Raw genomic sequence first — 25432 nt, 5'->3', positions numbered from 1 at the left:
CTTGAGTGTAGCAACACCCTGAGTGCCTGACTGTGGTTCTGTCCAAGCCAACCTCTCGAGAGCCTTCTCCAGGCTTTCTCACCTCCCTAATCTTCCCCATCAGCCCTCCCTCCAGCACACACACAGCACTCTTGCACACCAGCCCCTGTGTGTTTTAACTTGTGTCACTGCTCAGAGATTTAGTGAGGACATGCTCTCAGTGTCCACCTTTTACAGGGGAGGAAGCTGAGGCTCAGAGGGGCTGAGTAAGTCCCCGAGGTCACACAGCCGGGCTGTGGTGGAGCCAGAGCCTGAGCGCAGCAGCCTGGCCCTGGAGCCCCAGCCTCCGCAGCTGGGTGCCGCGGTCTCCATGTGTCCACTGTGTGTCTGGCCCTGTGTGTCCCACTGAGGGAACCACCGAGCTCTTAGGAGGAGACCCTGCCCTCAAGGAGAGTCCACTAGTTTCCAAAGAAAACCATGCGATGCAAAGGCCAAGGGAGTGAGGCATGAAGACGACGACCCCTGGGCTGGGTGGGCGGGCACTGAGAGCACCGGGTGGCTTCTGAGGGCAGCAGCCTGGAGCTTGTGGGGGGAGACAGAGGTTCTCAGGAGGCATGGCATGGATGAGTCCCCGAACCCCTGTCTCCCATGGAAGGGGGCAGGCGAGGCCTCACCACTTCTGGGCATCTCCTCAGAGCCCAGCCCTGAGGCCAGTGGACCTCCAGGCAGGTTTTCCTCTTTCAGAGCCCAAAATGAACATCAGGACCATCTTCCTGGCCATCCGGGTGGTCAAGAACACTCTCTCCGACACCCGGTCCAAGGTAACAGGGTGGAGAGACCTAGAAAGGGGGTGTGTGCTGGGCCTCTGCAGGGCAAATGGAGGGAAGTCAGAGCGCCTTCTTCATCAGCTGCAGCCTGCTTGCCCACCCCTCCCCTCTGTGCATGGAGGTGGGGCTGCCTTCTCAAGGAAGGCCCTTTGATGGAAAACCTACCTTCCCAGCCAGTCCTGAGTGGGGGTAGAGAAGAATAAGGCTCCTTGAAGCTGTGGCCCCTCCCCCAAGACCCTCCCTGTTACCAAGAATCTGGAGTTTTTCCTGTAAAGGGTCTCCGACACCACCCTGGACAGAGGAGGGGCCGAACACACCAAGCGTCAGCCCAAGCTGCTTGGCTAGCTAGGTGTTTTGTAAGGTCATTACCACATTTGAGAAAAGCAACTTTGCAAATAAAGGTTAAAAAAACCCACCATCTTGGCCACTCCAGCCTCGGCCCCCTGGAGAATAGCTTGGCTTCTGGACACAGCCCCTGCGACTGACCCCTCATGTCCTGGGGGTGCAGTTCATGACGGTGAGGGTTTGCACAAACCAGGGAGGGAACAGGGGCACTTGGTCTTGAGCCTGAGGCAGAGCTGTCTTTAATACCTGGAGGATGTCAGGGGTAGAGGGAATAGGCTTGTTCTGTGTCATCCTCATGTATGAGCTCTGGGGAGCCCGGGAGAAGAATCAGGTGGTTCTCGCTAGGGCTTCCTGAAGATGGAGCAACTCTACAGAGAAAGCACTGTGCTCATGTCTCTGAAGGGCTTAGATGAGGCTCCTGGGTAGGCCTGCTGCTGAGCAGGGTCCCCTGGATAAGGCAGGCAGAGTCACCTGGATGAGGTGGTGGACAGAGTGGGCAGCAGCCAGGTAGCCCCGGAGACCCCTTCCAGACCACAGCACCCTCAGACCCTAGCTGTCTCGTGTCATAGGGTTGGGTGCAGGAGGCGGAACCTCTAGTGCCCAGCATGTCTGTGCTCTTGCCTCTCAGGTGAGGATGGCCATTCTCCGCATCATCGGGCAGCTGGCCCTGTCCGGCTTCCAGGACAGGATCAAAGGTTGGGGCCTGAAGTATGTGTCTGTGCAGCTGACCTTGTCTACCTACAAACTGGTGAGTGATGATGGAGCAGCTGGGCTTTGGAAATGGTTTCCACTGCATTGAGGAAAGAGCACTGCTCGATGAACCTGCATGCGTGTACATGCGCACAGACACACACAGGAAGCTTGCCAGGGGTCTAGAAAACAGTGAAACATGTGCACAGCTCTGGGCATCTGGGAGACTCAGTGTCTGGGTGTCAAGCCTCTTGCGGGAGAGGAAACCACAGCTGAGCCCATGGCAAGCTCCTGCTGGCCCACAAGCAGGCACTCCTTGGTTCTCTCTTCCAGACCAACCGCAGGGACAACTTTTATCAGAGGGACCTAGAGGAGAAGATGGTCCACAAGGTCACCATGGACACCGTGAAGATCATAACCTCTTCTGTCAGTGGGACGACTAATGTGAGTTGGCCCACTGGGCTGGCCCACTGGGGCTGATGGCTCATGTCTGTGCTGTGCTAGGCTGTGAGGGGACGATAGCACAGGCCCAGAATTCTGCACTATTGCTTCTCCCATTGCCACTACCTGGGAGGATGGGGGGCCCCAGATCTGCCAATTACCTGAGCTTGTTTTCAAGATTCAGTTCCTTGGTGGGCCCTTATTATCTTCACCAGGGCAGTGCTTGGCACACAGTAGGCCTAATACGTATCACTTGACTTATTGCTTGAAATGCATCCATTAACTTAAAACCCCTCAGTCCAGGCGTGTGTGTATGTGTGTGTGTGTGTGTGTGTGTGCACGTGTGTGTGTATATTCAGTCGCTCAGTATGTGTCTGATTAATTGTGGCCCCATGGACTGTAGCCCACCGGGCTCCTCTGCCCATAGAATTTTCCAGGCAAGAATACTGGAGTGGGGTGCCATTTCCTACTCCAGAAGATCTTTCTGACCCAAGGATCAAACCTGTGTCTTCTGTACTGGCAGGCAGATTCTTCACCACTAGGGCCACTTGGGAAGCCCATGCTTATGCATGCATGTGTGTATATGTGTGAATGTGCAAATAAATGATTCTAGGGATTGCATTTCACAAACATTCATGAGTTCCAACTGTGTGTAAGTCATCAGGGCATACACAGGAAGGCTCAGGATGACCCCCCAAGTTGTTCACAGGCTTTAGGGGAAACAAACGTGTCCATTTTTAATTGCATTGCAATGTGACATAGCAATAAGATAGGGAAAGTTTACCATGACTGCGTATGGAGGGAATCATTGTCTATTAATCGAGACCATGGGCCAGATGCTCCCCATCCAGTGGCAGCTTCTCTTAATTACAGAAATAATAGTTATAGTAATAATAATAATAATGGTAACAATTCATTAATCACACGCGGCAGGTACTGTACCAGATGTGTAGCAACTAGAGTCTTACTTAATTATCCCAACCACCCTGTAAGGTAATGTCTGTTGTTATTATTACCTAGCTTTTATAAATGAGGAAACTGAGGCTCAGAGGGACTCATTAAGTTGCTCAAGGATTCTGAGCTGATAAAGAGTGGAGCCAGGATAAAAATGCTCTTTCCTGTTCATTATGCTACATTCCTGGGGGAACCCAGTAGCCAGGGGTTCTAGTCCTGATCACTAGAACATATCAAGCAACTGCGCTTGTTAGTAGCACAGGAGCTCACCCCAAACTCCTAGGGGTGGGAGTGGGGCTAAAGGGAATCAGGGTCACTGGGGGTGTTCAGTGATCATCTGGTGAGATGGGAGATGGCAAGGTGAAGCTGGAAGGCTAGAGTCACGGCTGTAAGAATCTGTAGAGAAATAGAACTAGTAGGAGATGTGTGTGTGTGTGTGTGTGTGTGTGTGTGTGTGTGTGTATCTCAAAAATATCAATAAATTCAGATATGCGGATGACGCCACCCTTATGGCAGAAAGCAAAGAGGAACTAAAGAGCCTCTTGATGAAGGTGCAAGAAGAGAGTGAAAAGGCTGCCTTAAAACTGAGCATTTAGAAAACAAAGATCATGGCATCCAGTCCGATCACTTCACAGCAAGTAGATGGGGAAACAATGAACACAGTAACAGACTTTATTTTCTTGGGCTCCAAAATCACTACAGATGGTGAATCCAGCCATGAAATTAAAAGATTCTTGCTCCTTGGAAGAAAAGCTATGACAGACCTAGACAGCATATTAAAAAGCTGAGACATTACTTTGCAGACAAAGATCTTTATAGTCAAAGCTATGGTTTTTCCAGGAGTCATGTACAGATGAGATAGTTGGACCATAAAAAAGGGGGAGTGCCAGAGAACTGATGCTTTAGAATTGTGGTGATGGAGAAGACTCTTGAGAGTCCCTTGGACAGCAAGAAGGTCCAAACAGTCAATGCAAAAGGAAATCAACTCTGAATATTCACTGGAAGGACTGATGGTGAAATTGAAGCTCCAATACTTTGGCCATGTGATGAGAAGAGCCGACTCATTGGAAAAGACCCTGGTGCTGGGAAAGATTGAAGGCAGGAGAAGGGGACAACAGAGGATGAGATGGTTGGATGGCATCACTGACTCAATGGACATGAGTTTGGGCAAACTCTGGGAGATGGTGAAGGACAAGGAGGCCTGCCGTGCTGCAGTCCATGGGGTCACAAAGAGTCAGATATGACTGAGCAACTGAACAACATATATATTGTGCAGTTGTGAAGGCTGGCAAGTCTGAAATTTAGGGGGTAGGCCGGCAGGCTGAAGACTCATGCTTGCTCCTCATGCTGAGGCTGCAACCTTGAGGCAAGCAACCTCTCTCCTTCCTCAGGGAAAACTGTTCTTACCCTCAACTGATTTGATGACAGAATGTGGTCTACTGGAGAAGGGAATGGCAAGCCACTTCAGTATTCTTGCCTTGAGAATCCCATGAACAGTATGAAAAGACAAAATGATAGGATACTGAAAGAGGAACTCCCCAGATCAGTAGGTGCCCAATATGCTACTGGAGATCAGTGGAGAAATAACTCCAGAAAGAATGAAGGGATAGAGCCAAAGCAAAAACAATACCCAGTTGTGGATGTGACTGGTGATAGAAGCAAGGTCCGATGCTGTAAAGAGCAATATTGCATAGGAACCTGGAATATCAGGTCCATGAATCAAGGCAAATTGGAAGTGGTCAAACAAGAGATGGCGAGAGTGAATGTCAACATTTTAGGAATCAGTGAACTAAAATGGACTGAAATGGGTGAATTTAACTCAGATGACCATTATATCTACTACTGAGGGCAGGAATCCCTCAGAAGAAATGGAGTAGCCATCATGGTCAACAAAAAGAGTCCGAAGTGCAGTACTTGGATGCAATCTCAAAAATGACAGAATCATCTCTGTTTGTCTCCAAGACAAACCATTCAATATCACAGTTATCCAAGTCTATGCCCCAACCAGTAACGCTGAAGAAACTGAAGTTGAACGGTTCTATGAAGACCTACAAGACCTTTTAGAACTAACACCCAGAAAAGATGTCCTTTTCATTATAGGGGACTGGAATGCAAAAGTAGGAAGTCAAGAAACACCTGGAGTAACAGGCAAATTTGGGTTTGGAATGCAGAATGAAGCAGGGCAAAGACTAATAGAGTTTTGCCAAGAAAATGCACTGGTCATAGCAAACATCCTCTTCCAATAACACAAGAGAAGACTCTACACATGGACATCACCAGATGGTCAACACCGAAATCAGATTGATTATATTCTTTGCAGCCAAAGATGGAGAAGCTCTATACAGTCAACAAAAACAAGACCGGGAGCTGACTGTGGCTCAGATCATGAACTCCTTATTACCAAATTCAGACTTAAATTGAAGAAAGCAGGGAAAACCGCTAGATCATTCAGGTATGACCTAAATCAAATCCCTTATGATTATACAGTGGAAGTGAGAAATTGATTTAAGGGCCTAGATCTGATAGATAGAGTGCCTGATGAACTATGGAACGAGGTTCGTGACATTGTACAGGAGACAGGGATCAAGACCATCCCCATGGAAAAGGAATGCAAAAAAGCAAAATGGCTGTCTGGGGAGGCCTTACAAATAGCTATGAAAAGAAGAGAGGCAAAAAGCAAAGGAGAAAAGGAAAGATATAAGCATCTGAATGCAGAGTTCCAAAGAATAGCAAGAAGAGATAAGAAAGCCTTCTTCAGTGATCAATGCAAAGAAATAGAAGAAAACAACAGAATGGGAAAGACTAGAGATCTCTTCAAGAAAATTAGAGATACCAAGTGAACATATCATGCAAAGATGGGCTCGATAAAGGACAGAAATGGTCTGGACCTGACAGAAATGGTCTGGACCTCACAGAAGCAGAAGATATTAAGAAGAGGTGGCAAGAATACACGGAAGAACTGTACAAAAAAGATCTTCACGACCTGGATAATCACAATGGTGTGATCACTCATCTAGAGCCAGACATCCTGGAATGTGAAGTCAAGTGGGCCTTAGAAAGCATCACTATGAACAAAGCTAGTGGAGATGATGGGATTCTAGCTGAGCTATTTCAAATCCTGAAAGATGATGCTGTGAAAGTGCTGCACTCAATATGCCAAAAAAATTTGGAAAACTCAGCCGTGGCCACAGGACTGGAAAAGATCAGTTTTCATTCCAATCCCAAAGAAAGGCAATGCCAAAGAATCCTCAAACTACCGCACAATTGCACTCATCTCACATGCTAGTAAAGTAATGCTCAAAATTCTCCAAGCCAGGCTTCAGCAATACGTGAACCGTGAACTCCCTGATGTTCAAGCTGGTTTTAGAAAAGGCAGATGAACCAGAGATCAAATTGCCAACATCCACTGGATCACGGAAAAAGCAAGAGAGTTCCAGGAAAATATCTATTTCTGCTTTATCGACTATGCCAAAGTCTTTGACTGTGTGGATCACAAGAAACTGGAAAATTCTGAAAGAGATGGGAATACCAGACCACCTGACCTGCCTCTTGAGAAATCTGTATGCAGGTCAGGAAGCAACAGTTAGAACTGGACATGGAACAACAGACTGGTTCCAATTAGGAAAAGGAGTACGTCAAGGCTGTATATTGTCACCCTGCGTATTTAACTTATATGCAGAGTACATCATGAGAAACGCTGGGCTGGAAGAAACACAAGCTGGAATCAAGATTGCTGGGAGAAATATCAATAACCTCAGATATGCAGATGACACCACCCTTACGGCAGAAAGTGAAGAGGAACTAAAAAGCCTCTTGGTGAAAGTGAAAGAGGAGAGTGAAAAAGTTGGCTTAAAGCTCAACATTCAGAAAACAAAGATCATGGCATCTGGTCCCATCACTTCATGGGAAATAAATGGGGAAACAGTAGAAACAGTGTCAGACTTTATTTTGGGGGGCTCCAAAATCACTGCAGATGGTGACTGCAGCCATGAAATTAAAAGACACTTGTTTCTTGGAAGAAAAGTTATGACCAACCTAGATAGCATATTCAAAAGCAGAGACATTACTTTGCTGACTAAGGTCCATCTAGTCAAGGCTATGGTTTTTCCAGTGGTCATGTATGGATGTGAGAGTTGGACTGTGAAGAAAGCTGAGCGCTGAAGAATTGATGCTTTTGAAGTGTGGTGTTGGAGAAGACTCTTGAGAGTTCCTTGGACTGCAGGGAGATCCAACCCGTCCATTCTGAAGGAGATCAGCCCTGGGATTTCTTTGGAAGGAACGATGCTAGAGCTGAAACTCCAGTACTTTGGCCACCTCATGCGAAGAGGTGACTCATTGGAAAAGACTTTGATGCTGGGAGGGATTGGGGGCAGGAGGAGAAGGGGACGACAGAGGATGAGATGGCTGGATGGCATGACTGATTCGATGGACGTGAGTCCGAGTGAATTACGGGAGATGGTGATGGACAGGGAGGCCTGGTGTGCTGCAATTCATGGGGTCACAGAGTCGGACACCACTGTGACTGAACTGAACTGAACTGAACTGATGAAGTCAACTCACATTATGCAGAGTAACCTATACAGATTTTGGACTTTCATCAGATTGCATCAAAATACCTTCACTGCCACACCTAGATTAGTGCCTGATTGAATAACTGTGTTCACTCGCCAAGCTGACACAGAAACTGATCATCACAGTTGGCAAGCGCAGCTGGGTTGTCGGCCCAGTGTGCCTCTCTAGGGGATTGGGGGTTAGAGGGAGGGCTGGTCAGAGGATGTGCTGGATGCGGGTGGAGTGAGGCCTGCGGGCTCGGCATCGCAGGCTGACCCCGAGCCCCCTCCCTGCCCTCCCCCAGGAGTTCTGGGTGAGGCTCCTGTGCTACATCATGGAGACGGACTACACGGAGGCCTTGACCCCCATCTGCGTCAGCCTCACCAACCTGGCCGAACGCCAGCTGCACGCCAAGGACGAGGAGGCCAACGCAAGCAAGAGCAGGCACGGTGGGCAGCCCCCCTGTGCCAGCTGGAGGGACTGGGCAGGTGGGCTGCCTCGTGGCTGGGACGGTTCCCCCTTCTCCAGGAAGCAGCCCGGAGCCCAGAGAGCCAGGCCTTGCCGAAGAGGCTGCCCTTACCAAAATCACAGGAGGTTACACTCGTACACTCTTCCTCTGGCAGCCCACTCCTCTCGTCCCCACCTCCCCCCCAACCTGGCCCAGACCTCAGGTCCTGGCTCAGTCTTCCCCCAAGTGTGAGCTCTCTGCCCCCCATGAGCCCTCTGGAAGGACTGTATATCCCATCCAAGTCCTCTGGAACTACCCCCACCAGGCCCTCCTACTCGCCCCTGATGATGCACTTGTTAGCATCAGACCCTCAAGAAAGGGACTAGATCAACCTACTTATGGGGGACCCTGCCATCCAAGGGGGCTGCTGTCATGGTCCTGGGGCTTTGAGGATGGATGTATCCACTTTCAGGAGGTGACAGGGAGCCTCACAGGACACAGCGGTGGTGAAGGGCAGAGCCAGCTCTGAGCATCTGGCTAGATCACCCCCTGGTCTACCTCCTGCCCCAACCCTGAGTCTGGGGCTGGCTCCCTCCTGGATGCCGCCCCTCCCTGCAGCTTCTCAGCAGGCCTGCCCCTCCCTCGGCCGCTGGTCCAAATGCTGTGAGTTCCTGCTACTCCTGGGCTCCCAGCCTCCCAGAGCCTGCAGAGGGAGGGGAGGGGAATGGGCAGGTGTCTCGTTACTGTTGGCTCAACAAGGCCAAGACTCACAGTAGGAAAGAAACACTCTCACAGCCAGACTGGTGTGTACTCCCAAGTGGGCACATCCTGAAAAGAGCACAGTATGTTAATGCATATATACGGAATTTAGAAAGAAGGTAACGATGACTCTATATGCGAGACACCAAAAGGCACAGAGATGTAAAGAACAGACTCTTGGACTTTGTGGGAGAAGGCGAGGGTGGGATGATTTGAGAGAATAGATTTGAAACATGTCTATTACCATATGTGAAACAGATCTCCAGTCCAGGTTTGATGCATGAGACAGGTTGCTCAGGGCCAGTGCACTGGGATGACCCTGAGGGATGGGATGGGGAGGGAGGTGGGAGGGAGGTGGGAGGGAGAGTCTGGATGGGGAGCACATGTCCACCCATGGCTGATTCATGTCAATGTATGGCAAAACCCACCACAATATTGTAAAGTAATTAGCCTCCAATTAAAATAAATTGTTAAACTGAAAAAAACAAGGGGGGGGCATCTTCTCAAACCCAGCCTGTAGCACCAGGCGCCTTCTTCCTGGGATGGCCAGTTGTAATGATGTTCTCTATGGAAAATCCCCTGTCCTGACCCCTTCTGCATTCTGGGGGGCGGTGGGATGCTGTTGGGGCAGCACCTTGCAGGGAAAAGCTCCCCAGGGCACAGGAGCGGGGCAGCCTCAGTATCCTGTATCTTTATCTCCCCAGTGGACCTGCCTGCGCCACAGAAACTGCTGGCCCGTCTCCTGGTGAGTGGCTCACGGGGTCTGTGCGCTGGCCTCGCCCCGTCTGTGTCCTGCGTTGCCCCTCCCATGAGCTCCTAATCCCCAGGGCCTCCAGGGGGAGCATGGAGCTGGATGCTTGGCAGGACAGAGCTTTCCAGCACCCCCCCCCCCCCCCCCCCGTCGTCCCTCTGGGGAGATGTGGCAAGGGCAACAGGCTCCCAGATTTCTCTGCTGGGCCTTTGAATGGCCCCAAGCATCTGCAGGACATTGTCAGCAGCCTGCCCTTCCCTGGGGGTCAGCTCTGCCCTGCACCCATGCATCTCTGTCCTTCTGTTGACCCTGCTTCAAGCTCCATGGAACCCTGGGTGGGGAGGGAGTCTGCGCTCTCGTTTCTCTTTTCCTCTCTTCAGCATCCTCTGCAGGGATGCTCTGATCCTGGGAGTCCTTGGAGCTCTGCTTGAAAGGCCCCATCCTATCCAACTCTCCCTTTATGGGCTCAGACAGCGAGGCCTCAGGTTAGGGTGCACGGGGCCTGGGGCTGCCCAGCCCAGGAGGGGCCCCACTGGAGTCTCGGTGTTCCCCAGGTACTGATGTCATCCCCCTACAAGGGCGAGGGCCGCGGGATCGCCATGCTCAACCTTCTGAAGACCCTGAGCCAGAGCATCGCCCCCTCCATGGCTGACATGTGGGAACTGGAGATCCCGCTGCTGGTGAAGTACCTGGAAGGTGAGATGTCCCGGGTGCGTGTGCAAGCCACCCCCTAAGTGCACATGCCGGGTACTAGACGTGTGGCCTGAGCAAAGGAGCCTGTGGTGCTTGTGTGAGTCACCCCCGCCTTGCAGTGTACCCACTGGGTGCTAGTCTTGTAGCCTGAGCAAAGGAGCCCAGAGTGCATGTGCGATACCCCACACACACCCCTAGTGTACATGCTGTGTACTAATCACCTGGCTCTGAGCAAAGGAGCCCAAGTTGCGTTCACAAGCCAGCATCCCGCACCACATTGGTGTACTCGCTGGGTACTAAACATGTGGCCTGAGCAAAGGAGCCTGCGGTGCTTGTGTGAATCACTCCCCACCCCCCAACGCGTACCCGCTGGGTGCCAGTCATGTGGCCTGAGCAAAGAAGCTCAGAGTGCATTTGTGATCTCCTCACACATACTCCTAGTGTACATGCAATGTACTAACCACCTGATCTGAGCAAAGGAGGCTGGGGCGTGTGAGCCACCCTCCATCTGTGTACCTGCCGTGTACAAGTCATGTGGCCTGAGCCAGGGCGCCCAGGCTCCCGGTGGCCAGCACAGCCTACTCTGGTCCCTGGGAGGGTGGGGAGGGAAGTGCGGCGTGTGGGGAGCCTGTCCACAGAGGACCCCAGCTGCTGCATTTGGGAGGCGGCATGGAGGAGCGGCAGGAGGCAGGAATGCGGGTGGCCTTCTCTCTGCAGAACACACCGAGTTTACGTGGAACCAGGAGACGTGGGAGGACAAGCTGATTCAGGTAGAGGCGATCCCGCAGCCTGAGGCCAGGGTGGGGGGCGGTGGGGAGTTGAGGAGCCCCTAGGGAACACGTCCCCCTCCTGTCAGAAGGCTTGGGGAGCACGAGCAGCCACAGCACGACACCCCAGCCTGGAAACCAGGAGCCCCGGAGGCGGCCCAGGGGAGCCCTCCTGGCAGCCCCCAGCCCACACAGCACTGGCTCTGGGTCAGGGCTGAGAGAGCAAAGCCCTCCAGAGGCCGGGGAAGGCGCTAGAGAGGGACAGTCACTGCTCAAGGCACACAGCCCTCTGAGCACTGCGCACCTCTGCCTTCTCCCCACCCCCAGTTTCTGAGAAACTCCCTCAAGAAGACTCGGGGTTCCAACTGGAGCCTGCGTCTGAGCAAAGAGCTGAACAACCAGATTGAGAGCTTCGACAGCCCCTCCCTGGAGAAGGTAGGTTCCCAGAGGCAGGGCTGTTCAGACAGGGAGGGGACTCTGGGGACAGCGCGTGGGAGAGCAGGTGCCTGAGGCTGTCCCCAGCGCCCCGGGAGGGGAGGCGGCCGCCTGCTCTAGGCCCGAGGGCTGTAGTGTTTTGCTCTGTCTTGTTTTCCCTCAAGAGCCTGCTTTGTTGCAGCTGGGGGCATTTCCCCCCAGTGACCCGCTTCCCCATTCCTCTCACCTCGCCCCCCACCTGCAGCGTCACCCTGCAGAGTCCCTGGCAAGGAGTGAGATGTCTGAACGTGTTCCGGTAAATAGTGCAAAGGGTGAAGGTGACACCGAACCCCAGGATGCCAAAGCGGGAAGATGAGGCCTGGAGGGGAGCCAGAGCTGGGGCTGGGTGGGGGGCTCCACCTTTGGCAGGCGGGGTAGAACAACTGCACACCTTCTCTCGGACCCTGCCGCACACCCACCCCCATCCCTCCCCACACTAGTGTCTCCTCCCCGCCTCCTCCAGCTACTGGCTCATGACCACCGCATGTTTGTATATCATCGTTAAGGGGTCTTTGCAAAACTATAAACATCGTTGACAATCAGAGAAGGTCTTGACCAATGGAAAGCATTTCACAGATTGGAGGACAATATATTTCAGATGGTGACACTTGCCGATTTATCTATAGATTCAACACGACCCCCACTATAATTCCAGCTGGCTTCCTGCCCCCACCCCCAGAGACTGACAAGGTGATCCTAAAATTCCTGTGGAAATATAAGGGGCCCGGAATAGCCAACACAGTTATGTTTTAAAAACGAACAAAATTGGAAGACTCAGATTTTGCGATTTCAAGACTTCTTGCATAGTTACAGTAAACAAGACAGGGTGATACTGGCATCAGGACAGGTAATGGATTGATGGAATCAAATTGAGGGTCTGGAAATAGACCTCACATTTACTGTCAATTGATTTTCAACAAGAGTGCCAAGACAATTCAGTGGGGAAGGAGTCGTCTTTTCAACAAATGATGCTGGGAAGACGTGCATAGCCACTTACAAAAGAATGCAGTTGGGCCCCTTCCTCATACCATGCAGAAAAATTAACTCAAAATGGACCATATATGTAAATATAAAAGGTGAAAATATAAAATTCTTAGAGTGAAACAGAAATATAAATCTTCATGATCTTGGCTTGAGCAAAGTCTTCTGAGAAATAACACCCAAAACACAAGTGATGAAAGAGAAAATTGGTAAATGGGACATCATCAGAGCTAACAGTTTTGTGCTGAAAATGGTACCGTCAAGAAAGTGAAAAATCAACCCACCAAATGAGAGACAATATTTGCAAATCTAGTCTCTGAGAAGGGAATTGTATCCAGAATATATAAAGAACTCTTATACTGAATAATACAATGACAAATAAGCCAATTTAAAAATGGGTGAAGGAAAGATACACAAATGGCAAGTAATCACATGAAAAAATTTTCAAGATCATTGCCATTAAGGAAATGCAAATCAAAACTGCAAGGCATCACTCCACACTCACAAGGATGGCTGTAATCAAAAAGACAGATAATAACAAATATTGACAAGAAGATAGAGAAATTGGGACTCTTGATATATTGCTGGTATAAATACAAAATGGTACAAATTGAGAAGTAGTTTGGCATTTCCTTGAAATGTTAAATATGGAGCTACCTATGACTTAGCAATTATGTGCTAATTATATATGCCCAGAAGAAATGAAAACATATGTCCACACAAGAGCTTGTACGTAAATATTCAGAGCAACATCATTCAGATAGCCAAAAAGTGGAAAAAACTCAAGTGTTCATCAGTGGATAAATGAGTAAACAAACTGTGCGATATCCATACGACAGAGTGTTATTCAGCCATGAAAAGGAGTGAAGTACTTACATCTGCTACAGAAAGGATGATCCTTGAAAGCATTACACTAAGTGCAAGAAGCCAGATGCGAAGGCCCACGAATGATATGGCTCTACTTATTTGAAATATCCAGAACAGGCAAATCTAACGAGACAGAAAATTAGACAGGTGGTTGTCACGGACGAGGGGAATGTGGGGTGACTGCTAATGTATACAGGCTATGGTTTTTCCAGTGGTCATGTATGGATGTTAGAGTTGGACTGTGAAGAAGGCCGAGCACCGAAGAATTGATACTTTTGAACTGTGGTGTTGGAGAAGACTCTTGAAAGTCCCTGGGACTGCAAGGAGATCCAACCAGTCCATTCTGAAGGAGATCAGCCCTGGGATTTCTTTGGAAGCACTGATGCTGAAGCTGAAACTCCAATGCTTTGGCCACCTCATGCAAAGAGTTGACTCATTGGAAAAGGCTCTGATGCTGGGAAGGATTGGGGGCAGAAGGAGAAGGGGACAACAAAGGATGAGATGGCTGGATGGCATCACTGACTCGATGGCCATGAGTTTGGGTGAACTCCAGGAGTTGGTGATGGACAGGGGGACCTGGCATGCTGCGATTCATGGGGTCGCAAAGAGTCAGACACGACTGAGTGACTGAAATGAACTGAAAGATGTTTAAAAAGAATTTTTAGAGAAGTCAACTAAAGTTTTCATTTGTTCAAATATGCACCTTTCATAATAGCATATGTAAAATAGACACAGCATGTCTGTCTTCTGTAGCTAAATGCTATAGATCTGTGGGTGTAAGATCTTATCAGATGTCAGTTCAGGACCAGATGCCCATTTGAAAGAAACTTGTATGTAGTATTTAGTAAGCCAATGCATACAATTCAACCTTATTACAATAACTCACCTAGCTTAAAGCAAAGTAAACAAATAAATAGGGTTTCATTGGCTCAGATAGCTTAAAAAGTCATGACTGGATACAGTGCCTTAAGGAATTTCATCAGGACTCTCCCAGACTCTTCATCACTCAGAAAGGCATCTTCTGGGGGTAGGGGGGAGCAAGGCTGCTGAAGCCTCCAGATTTGTAATTCCCGTCGAGAGAGTCATTCTTTCCCCCCAAATAACAGGCAAACCAATCATGTTTCCTATAAACAAACAAAGCAAAAATACAACATAATGAAAAGAGACCCTATTCAAAGCAGCAACACAATGTAAAATTTGCAACCAAGTAAAAATAGGGAATATGTGAAATATGTGGAACCAAGGTGAAGAACCCCAAATTACAAGAAGGGGCAGAAAGGCTGAAAGAAAGCCTGACCAAACATACACAGCCTCTGCTTCTTGGATAGGAAGTCTCCATTGCTCAGGTGTCCTTTTTTTCTCAAGTTAATCTGCAGTACAGGGACGTCCCTGGGGGTCCCCTGGTTAGGACTCTGTGCTTCCACTGCAGCGGGGAAGGGTTTGATCCCTCGTCAGGGAACTAAGATCCTGCACAGCAAGTGATGCTGCCGGAAAAAGAAACAAAAAATCTGCAATGCAATTTACTTCTAATTTCCGAAAAGGGAAATTTGTGGAAATCTGACAGTTTTATTTGACAAGATTATTTCCATGTTCGCCCTAATGAAATAAATGTAAGAGAATAATAGCTAAAAACATATTAATAAAAAAGCTCATTAGAGAAGGATTCGTTCTCCCAGAACAAAGATGTAAGTGAATGAAATGAAATACAACCATGGAGTGACAGGAAGAATATACTGATGAATATTTTTATAGTCTTAACATGGAATAGAACAGACCTTTATATGCATGAAAAGAATCTTTTAGAAAGACAAAGGAAAAGAAAGGGACTGTACTCTGTGAAAATGAAAATTGTCTGCATGACCAAAAGAAATCAGTATGAATAAAATCAAAAGTGAAATGGGACACTGGGGAAATGGACCACAGGAGTGATCACTTAAGAAGTGAGCCTGAGGCTATGCTGGGTTTTATTCTTTCCTTTAAGATTTTTTTTAATGTGGACCATTTTTTAGAAGTCGTTTTTTGATTTGTGATGGTATTATTTTTATATTATGTTTTGGCTTTTTGACTGCTTGATTTTTAACCCTGGTTCTACTGCTTCCTGCTAATTTTATCATCTCAAAATACCTTTTGCCTTTCAGAGTTGTTGTGCAGATTAAGTGAGATAATATATGTCTGTTCTCATTTTTTTTTTTTCCCCAAATGTATGCACAACGTTCTCGTAAACAAAAAATAAGAGAAATAATCCAACAATGGGGAAAGAATACAGGCAGAAATTCCAAGATTGGACCATGAGAAGATGCAAAGATGACTAACCAAGATGCAAACATTCCACCTCTCGTGGATAACATCCTAAGGCAGAGAGAAGGCAGGAGGATAAGTGCTCCTAGGTCTGTTGGTGGGAGTGTAGATTGATGCAGTTTATATAGGAGAGAAACTTGGCCCCGACTCTTGGTAACATGCCTGCCCTGCTACAGCCTAACCTCTTAGATTAGCCTGGATACTTGTTTATAAAAATATACAAAAGGCATTATTTTTAAATCTGGAGGGACGAGTAGAGACCTCCCCTTGGCAGTGACCCCAGAGGGCCGGGTTGGAGGCTTGAAGCTCCCTGTGTCCCTTCCGCGTCACCAGGGCTTTCTGTACCGGGCCTTGGGCTTCACCCTGGCCACAGGCCTGGAGGCCGACAAGGTGGAAGTGCTGCTGCTGGAGCTGCTGTACAAGACGGACTACAGCAACGACTTCGACCGGGAGGTGAGGGTGCCCCGTGGTCCCCTCCGGGCCTTGGGAGGATGTGGTGTGTGCATGCCTGTGCGTGTGCGCGTGCCTGTGTGTTTATCTGTGTATGGGGGGGGCGGCAGCAGACGGGGTGCTCCCCAGCACCCCCGCCCTCAGCCTGCCCGCTGGGTCCTCCCGCAGGGCGTGATCCTGTGCTTTGGCCTGTGTGCCCGGGGCCAGGTGAAGACGGTGCTGGGCGTGCTCCGTGACTTTGAAGAGAGGATCCAGGAGTCGGAGCAGTCCTGGCAGATTGGCGCCTGGCGGGTGAGGCGCCCTTGCTCCATCGTCAGCTCTCTGGAGGCCTCTTAGAAGTTCAGTTCAGATCAGTCACTCAGTCACGTCCGACTCTTTGCGACCCCATGGACTGCAGCACGCCAGGCCTCCCTGTCCATCACCAACTCCCAGAGTTCACTCAAACTCATGTCCATTGAGTTGGTGATCCATCCAACCATCTCATCCTCTGTCATCTCCTTCTCCTCCCACCCTCAATCTTTCCCAGCATCAGGGTCTTTTCAGATGAGTCAGCTCTTTGCATCAGGTGGCCAAAGTATTGGAGTTTCAGCTTCAACATCAGTCCTTCCGATGAATATTCAGGACTGATCTCCTTTAAGATGCACCGGATGGCTCTCCTTGCAGTCTTACTGGATCTCAATAAGAAACTCCACTCTGTGTCTCCTTCGCCAAAGTGGAATGGGGAATCAGATCAAGGAGACAAAGGGCCGGGCCTGGAGGCTGTCCGTTCTGTCCTCAGGGCACAGTGCCCGGGGCTGGCTGAGCCCCCAATGGGCCACCAGCTGAGTCACTGATGCTTCAGGTTTTGGCCTTGGATTGGACCCTTCCCCTGTGGGTCTGGTAGTTTGAATATAGAGAATTGGGAGTGTCCCGGCTTCTCTCTGGGCTTCTCCACAAAGTGGAGACTGAGACCTGGATTTCTAGTCAAAGCCTGGAGAATGTGGGCTCCCATGCTCCTCCTTCCATGGTGGGTTGGGTGGCCTCCAACACCTTCTCCCGGAAGAGCTGGGCTGAGGCTCTCTGTTTCCAGTGAATCACCAGCATGTCGGGAGCCCCTGGCCCAGAGCAGGTGCTCAGTAGGTGAAGGCATGAAGGCGTGCACAGCCGCCTCTGGTCGGGGTGTCTGCACAAAGCCCCTGCGACCAGCAGTCATGGCCATGTCTGACCTGCTCACATGCTACAGCCAGGGCACAGCGTACAGCAGGAGCTCAGTAAAGGTGTGCCCAATGGACGAGTACACGACTGAGCACTTCCGGTGCCCAGGAAACACCTGAAGGAACAGACCCTCTCCCCGATGGCCACAGTGGTTTCTTCCCCTTCTCGTTGGCCTCGCAGAAGGACCATCCCTGGAGGCGGGAGACGGTGAAGGGTGCGCTCATGGTGATGTACAGCTGCGTGGCTGCCTACTGCCACCCGCGGATGCTTCTCATCCACGTGGGCAACCCCATCACCGCCAAGATCATCCACCACTACTCCAGCAGCTGCCAGGTAACCCCGGGGTCCCACAGACATGCCATGCCCCGATGATGCCCTCCTGAGCCCCGGACTGGGGCGGGGGGAGAGCCCCCCTGCATCATTATCTGGGCACTGCCAGCCCCACGCAGGAGGTTCGAGCCCTGGAGTCCTGTCTGTCACTCAGCATTGGGGAAGATCATCGCCCCAATCTCTCTGCTGCAGGGGGGGTCAGCGATGGGGAGCAGCCCCTTCCCCCATTACTGAGTAGGGGTGATTGTGGGTTGCTGAAGTCATAGGACAAGCCTTTGCCCAGCCCTTTGCGCATGCCTTCTCTCACCTCTGCCCCTACCTGACACCTGACCCCAGGACCTTTCATAAGGGTCAAGAAAGGGGCTGTCTTCAGAGAGGCAAAGGGATTGGCTTCTTTCTTGGAAAAGCCAGGAGGAGAAAACTCAGGGAATAAAGGAGAAATGACTTTATTACTACTGTTTTGAAAACTATGGTGAAGTACATGACGTGAAATTTGTCATCATAACCACTTTTAAGCATGCATTTCATTGGCATTCAGTTCAGTTCAATCACTCAGTCATGTCCGACTCTTTGCGACCCCATGGACTGCAGCACGCCAGGCCTCCCTGTCCATCACCAACTTCCGAAGTTTACACAAACTCATGTCCGTTGAGTTGGTGCTACCATCCAGCCATCTCATCCTTTGTCGTCCCCTTTCCCCCCACCTTCAATCTTTCCCCCCACCTTCAATCTTTCCCCCCACCTTCAATCTTTCCCAGCATCAGGGTCTTTTCCAATGAGTCAGTGCTTCGCTTCATGTGGCCAAAGTATTAGAGTTTTAGCTTCAGCATCAGTCCTCCCAATGAATATTCAGGACTGATTTCCTTTAAGATGGACTGATTGGATCTCCTTGAAGTCCAAGGGACTCTCAAGAGTTCTTCTCCAAAAGCATCAGTTTTTTGGCACTCAGTTTTCTTTAGAGTCCAACTCTCATATCCATTCATGGCTACTGGAAAAACCATAGCTTTGACTAGACAGACTTTTGTTGGCAAAGTAATGTCTCTGCTTTTCAATATGCTGTCTAGGTTGGTCATAACTTTTCTTCCAAGAAACAAGTGTCTTTTAATTTCATGGCTGCAGTCACCATCTGCAGTGATTTTGGAGCCCCCAAAAATAAAGTCTGTCACTATTTCCACTGTTTCCCCGTCTATTTGCCATAAAGTGATGGGACCAGATGCCATGATCTTAGTTTTCTGAATGTTGAGCTTTAACCTACTTTTTCACTCTCCTCTTTCACTTTCATCAAGAGGCTCTTCAAATCTTCTTCACTTTCTGCCATAAGGGTGGTGTCATCTGCTTTTCTGAGGTTATTGATATTTCTCCCAGCAATCTTGATTCTAGCTTGTGCTTCATCCAGTCCAGCGTTTCTCATGATATACTCTGCATATAAGTTAAATAAGCAGGGTGACAATATCCAGCCTTGACGTACTCCTTTTCCTATTTGGAACCAGTCTGTTGTTCCATGTCCAGTTCTAACTGTTGATTCCTGACCTGCATACAGATTTCTAAGAGGCAGGTCAGGTGGTCTGGGATTCCGATCTCTTTCAGAATCTTCCAGAGTTTGTTGTGATCCACAGTCAAAGGCTTTGGCATAGTCAATAAAGCAGAAGTAGATATTTTCCTGGAACTCTCTTGCTTTTAGATGATCAAACGGATGTTGGCAACTTGATCTCTGACTCCTCTGCCTTTTCTAAGTCCAGCTTGAACATCTGAAAGTTCACGGTTCACATACTGTTGAAGCCTGGCTTGGAGAATTTTGAGCATTACTAGTGTGACATTAAGTGCGTTCAAACTGTTGAGCAGCCATCGCCATCATTCATCTCCAGACCTTCATCTTCCTAAACTGAAACTCTGTCCCCACTAGCATCAGCTCCCCAGGCCCCCTGCCCTAGCTCCTGGCATCCACCCTTCTACTTCCTATCTGTAAGATGGTGACACTCCAGGCATCTCATATGATCTGAAATCACAGTGTTTGTCCTTTTGAGACTGGCTGATCTCATTTCACATGATGTCTTGAAGGTAAGTGCATGCCTTAAAAGCAAAACTGATTTGACCTCCGTAACTTACTTCGCCCCTACGGTGATGCACAGGGCTCAGATCCTCTGGTCAGTGAAGGTCCCCCTGACTGGCATTGCTGTACTCGGGCTCAGAATGGAGGGGTTTGGAGATTCAGCACCTTCTGGGGGGACCATGGGGGCGCTGTGCCCTGTCCAGCGCCTGGCCCATGTCCCCGCCAGGTTGCTGAAGGGCAGAATGGGGTGACCGTCTCTCAGCGTGCCCCTGACACTGATACTTTCTCAGCAGAGGAGAGGGTGTTCTATGTGGCCCCAGGGTCTGGAAGCAGGGGCCCGGTCTTGGGGTCTTTGTGGCTCACCCACAAAAAGGTCCTCCCTGCCCCTCGTCATGGTCACAGGACATCTGCCTCAAACTGGCCTTCATGAAGAGTGTGGTGCAGGTCACAGATGCCATCAAGAACATCAAGGACCTGGAAGACTTCCAATTTGCCCAAAAGGCAACCCTGACTGGCATTATCATGGTAAGCCATCTGGGGGTTTTCCTCCATCCTGGGCAGTTTGGGGGTTTCACTCTGCTGACCTGAGGCCATCTGAGGCCCAAGGGGTGGCAGGAGTCTCCGAGGCACCACCTGTCTCAGTTTGGCTTTGACCCGACTATAGGCGTTCTGCGTGTGACATTCTTATATCTGATAAAAGCTTTTCATGGCCAGGAACATTCCAGAAGCCGGGGCTGAAGACCCCTGCCCTCGAGCTCAGTGATGCCCCTGAGGTGTCTGGTTTAGGGGTGGGAGACAGAGCCCCATGGGTCAGCCCTAGCTAGCCCCAGCATTTCTCCATAGGCAGGACCAGGAGGTTGGGCTCTGCTGTGGGCAGGACTTACAGCTACTTTTGCCCAGAACTTTCTTAAGATGTAGAAAGTACCAGCTGTCCAAAGGCAAGAGGCGGTGACAGGGGCTGCTGAGGCTGTGGTCAGCCCCTGACCCTCGTCCCCAGACCTCTCCACTCCCTGCGATGGAAACACTGGCCCCTGAACACCCTCTTGTTGCACTGGCAGCAGCCTGGAGGGAAGGGAGATATGGATGGAACAGGAGGCCCTGAGAAAGAATCAGACATTGATTAGGCTCCCACTCGGGGTCGAGAGCAACACGCATGTCATTTCACACCAGCCTGGTACAGCCCTGTGGACCAGGCCCCGAGTCCTCATGTCACACCTGAGCAAGGGCTCAGGCTGAGGAAGTGATTTGCGCAAGGACACACAGCCAGTAAGTGGCAGAAATGAGCAAGAAGCACCAGCCCATCTTAGCTCCACTCCTCCCATGAGATTTTGCTGCTTCCCCTGGGCTTCCCTCATAGCTCAGCTGGTAAAGAATCTGCCTGCAATGAGACCTGAGTCGATCCCTGGGTTGGGAAGATCCCCTGGTAAAGGGAAAAGCTACCCACTCCAGTATTCTGGCCTGGAGAACTCCAGGGACTGTATAGTCATTGGGTCACAAGTTGGAGCAACTTCACCTAAAATGTCAAAGGCCAACTGATCATGAAAAGAATGAAAGTGCATGCGGTGTTGGAGCCCGTCGTATGACGCCAGGCCCTCCTGGCTGTAACCAGGGAGCGCCCCTGCCAGCGTAGTCACTGTCCGCCCAAGCCCCTCCCTGGCCATCGCGGGACTCCGGGTGGCCTGGCAGCTCACTGCCCTGCCGCCCCGGCAGGCGATCATCAAGGCAGAACCGACTGACAGCCTGGTTTCTCCCGTGCGGACCATGGCCATGGATGCCCTCTCGTACTTGAGGTGAGCCGGGCACCTTCCCTGGGCTGGAGACGAGGTCTGAGGCCACCTCTCAGTGCTTCTGGGGGAGGTTGCACCTCCTTTGGGGCTTCCCTGGTGGCCCGGACGGTAAAGAATCTGCCTGCAATCAGAAGACTCGTGTTCTATCCCTGTGTGGGGAAGACACCCTGGAGATGGGAATGGCAACCCACTCCAGATTCTTGCCTGCAGAACCCCATGGACGGGCTATAGTCCATGGGTCAAAAAGAGTCAGATACGAACACTTTCACTTTAAACAAAATTACTGGATTTGAGTAGGAGCAGGAGGGTCCTAGAAAGGTGAAATACAGGACCCTTTTGGAAGGCAGGAGTTTGAAGTTTAAGTGGGGGGTGGTTCTCCCTTCTGAAGGCAAAACAGAGCCAATGAAGAACTTGTAACAGTTCTGATACCCTGCCCCACCAAAGACTTAAATAAGGATCCCTGGAGCTGGGCATGGCCCATGGGGCCCTTAGAAAGCTCTCCTGTGATTCTAATATGCAACTAGGCTTGAGAATCACCTATGAAGGGGACAGAAAGAGAGTCAGCTGGCATGCATCACACAGCTAGCTACTACCACCAAAGGTTTGTTAAAACACAGATGGCCTCCATTCCAGAAGTTTTTTGTTTTTTTCTTTTAAGATTTTTTTTAATGTGGACCATTTTTTTAAAGTTTTATTGAATTTTTTACAGTACTGCTTCTGTTTTATGTTTTGGCTTTTGGGCCATGAGATATGTAGGATTGAACCTGCACCTCTGGCACTGTATGGCAAAGCCTTAACAACTGGACTGCTAGGGAAATCCTCCACTCCAGAGCATTTGATTCAGCAGCTCTGAGGTGGAGATGTAGAATTTGCATTTTCTAATAAACTCCAAGGTGATGCTGCTGCTGCTCCTGGTCCAGGTATTACAGTTGACAACTCCTGGGCCAGGACCAACCAGAAGCAAAGTCTGTGGTTGCAGTCAGGGAGGACCAATGGAATGTTTCTGAACAGGAGAGAGAGACTCAGAGCAGACAGTGATAGGAGAGGAGGCTGTGGATGCCTGAGTCTCCACTTCAGTCACAGACAGACAGTGGACACCGGTGGGTGGAGCCAGGGCCCTTGAGGGGGGACAGACACCTGAACCCCCAAACAGAGAAGCTGGCCCCTCCTTCATTCTGTGACATGGCACCTCCCACCACTCCCCAGACTGGGCAGAGCAGGGTCTCAGTTCCCCACTGATCACTCCTCTTATCACTTCTTTCTCTAGCAAACTGAAGCCTTTCTACTCCACAGAGGAAAGCAGTGAGCTGATGGATATTAGTATACACTCTGTAATTTCTCTCCAACCCCCAGCAGAGAGCAATGAGTCCATTAAGGTAGGTCCCTCTAGGCCACCTCATTTTCTGGGTCAGGACTTGGAAGTTGATGTTAACATGGGCAGTGCTGGGAGCCCACCATCCTGGACCATCTGGGAGTGGTTAGGGGAGCAAAGTACAGCCGCCTCTGTCAGTCAGTGTAAGGTGATGCTAGCTGCTGTAACATATACGCTCTGAAATCTTCATGGTTTAACAAGATGATTGTTTTTCTCACTCAAATGATGTCCAGTTGGCAGCAGAGGTGGAGAGGGGGCTGCTTCCTGCAGTTGTTCAGGGATGTGGATTGGCAGAGGCCCCATAGCTCCTCAGGTGGGCAGTGATACCCAGCTCCAGAGGGAGTCTGGAGGATTTATGAGCCGCTTGGCCCTCCTTATTGGCCAGAACTTGGTCACATGGCTCCTGGGAAATGTAGCTGCAAGGGATCCTGGGAAATGTAGTCCCCAACTTGATGACTGTTTCCCAAAAGGTTGTGGAAGAGGAGGACAAATCTCTTGTGGACAGGGAGCCATCTGTGCCTCCAGGTCCTGGCCCTGGATGCGAGGGGTCAGGAGAGCTAGGCTTAGGAGTCCAGTTTCCTCCTTTGCAAAAGGGGTTCCTCTTGAGAACGTCTTATATGTCACATAAGGAGCATAAAAAACTCAGTCTGAGCAGAAGTCAAAAGGAAGTTATCAGACTATCTCACAATATTTGACCCTGGCATGGGCCACCCAGAGTCCTGGCAGGTGGCTGTTCCCTCACTGCTGCCAAGCTCTCCCTTCTCTTGGCCACAGACCCTGTATACGAACGCCCTGCGTGCCCTGGAGCAGCTGATGGAGGGCCTCATGCAGAGACACCTAGACCCCAAGGGGCTTCAGGAGATGGTGCATGTGAGTTGCCTGGAGGAGGGCCAGGAGCTGGTGGTGGCCCAGAATGCTGGTCCGAGGGCCAGACTCTCAGTGGGAAACAGGCGTGCATTAAGAATTGATTTGGTAATTTTCTTTAGACAAAGCTTCAAGCTGGCTGAAAAGTTGCAAGAACAGTACAAAGAACTCCTGTATGCCTTTCACCCAGATCCACGATTCTTAATATTTTGTGACATTTCAATATCACAAAATGTTCTCAAAAGTTGAAGTTAAATTCTTAAAAGCTGAAAAGTTGCAAGAACAGTATGAAGAACTCCTGCATGCCTTTCACCCAGATCCACAATTCTTAATATTTTGTAACATGTTCTTTTTCCCTTTCTTTTTTTTTTCCTCTTTACATTACATACACACACACACACACACACACACACACACACACACACACACACCCCTTTTGAATCACGGAGAATTAGGTCTATACATGAACAACAAGAAGGTTCTCTTATATAACAATATACTGTTCAAAATCATGGAATTTAACACTGATACCAAGCTGTAGTCTAATCAATTTTTCATATTCATATTTCACAAATTGTCCAATAATGACCTTCATAGTTATTTCCTCCCAGAACAAGGATCTAATCTGGACTATGAATTGCATTTAATTGTCTTATCTCTTTTGTCTCTCTTCTTCAATTTGGAACAATTTATCAGTCTTTGTCTTTCATAATCTTGGTATTTTTGAATATAGTATTGCTAGGGCTTTTTTAAAACTTGGATTGTTTGCTTTCTTATTATTGATTTTTCAGAGGTGGTATATATTCTAGAAGCAAATCCTTTATCAGATATATGATTTGCAAATGTTTTCTCCTGGTCTGTGACTTGCCTTTTCATTAATTTCACAGGTTCTTTTTGAAGAGAAAAAGTTTTTAATCTTGATGAAGTCTAATTTATTGTTTTTTCTTTTATGTATCACGTTTTTGGTATCATGACTAAGAAATCTTTCCTAACCAAGGTCACAAAGGTTTTCTTCTAGATTTTCTCCTAGAACTTGACAGTTTCAGGTTTTACATGGAAGTCTATGATGTATTTTGAGCTCAGTTTTCAAATATGGATCAAAGTTTAATTTATTTTAATTTTTTTGTACATGGATAACCAAATGTTTCAGCACCATTTGATGGAAAGACTATCTTTCCTCCACTGACTTACCTTTGCCTCTTTATCAAAAATCAATTGGCCACGTATGTGTGGGTCTATTTCTAGATGCCTGTTCTGCTCTACTGATGTTTCTGTCCTTCTTTACACCAGTGTTCTCCTGCCTTCATCATAATCCTGTCAACATTATAGTAAGTCTTGAAATCAGGACCAGATAGTGTAAGCCCACTGACTTTGTTCTTTGAGGCTATACCCCACAAATATCAGTATGTTGTGTTCTAATTTTAGTTCCAAGATGCATTTTCATTTCTCTTTTGACTTCTCCTTTGACCCATGGGTCATCAAGAAATTTCCAAATATTTGAGAGTTTTCCAGAGACCTTTTTGGTTTTGATTCTAGTTTAACTCCATTGTAGTCTGAGGA

At 49.3% G+C, this 25432-nt stretch overlaps 1 protein-coding gene across 1 annotated transcript in view; it reads left to right on the top strand.

Moving 5' to 3' along the window:
- The window catches only part of MROH2A (maestro heat like repeat family member 2A), a 56743-nt gene that overhangs the window by 15809 nt on the left and 15502 nt on the right, over positions 1–25432 (top strand). Inside the window, exons 11-25 of the mRNA XM_068961938.1 lie at positions 724–800; positions 1780–1899; positions 2175–2285; positions 8092–8236; positions 9699–9739; positions 10300–10441; positions 11156–11208; positions 11533–11640; positions 16159–16278; positions 16444–16566; positions 17650–17802; positions 20252–20374; positions 21560–21639; positions 22904–23012; positions 23783–23878. Of these exons, the coding sequence (XP_068818039.1) occupies positions 724–800; positions 1780–1899; positions 2175–2285; positions 8092–8236; positions 9699–9739; positions 10300–10441; positions 11156–11208; positions 11533–11640; positions 16159–16278; positions 16444–16566; positions 17650–17802; positions 20252–20374; positions 21560–21639; positions 22904–23012; positions 23783–23878 (1601 nt within the window). The remainder of the gene's footprint in view (positions 1–723; positions 801–1779; positions 1900–2174; positions 2286–8091; positions 8237–9698; positions 9740–10299; positions 10442–11155; positions 11209–11532; positions 11641–16158; positions 16279–16443; positions 16567–17649; positions 17803–20251; positions 20375–21559; positions 21640–22903; positions 23013–23782; positions 23879–25432) is intronic.

The sequence above is a fragment of the Capricornis sumatraensis genome, chromosome 2, assembly GCF_032405125.1.
Source record: "Capricornis sumatraensis isolate serow.1 chromosome 2, serow.2, whole genome shotgun sequence".
NCBI lineage: Eukaryota > Metazoa > Chordata > Mammalia > Artiodactyla > Bovidae > Capricornis > Capricornis sumatraensis.
The sequence above is the reverse complement of the archived record's forward strand: the minus strand, read 5'-3'. Positions and strand labels throughout refer to the sequence as shown.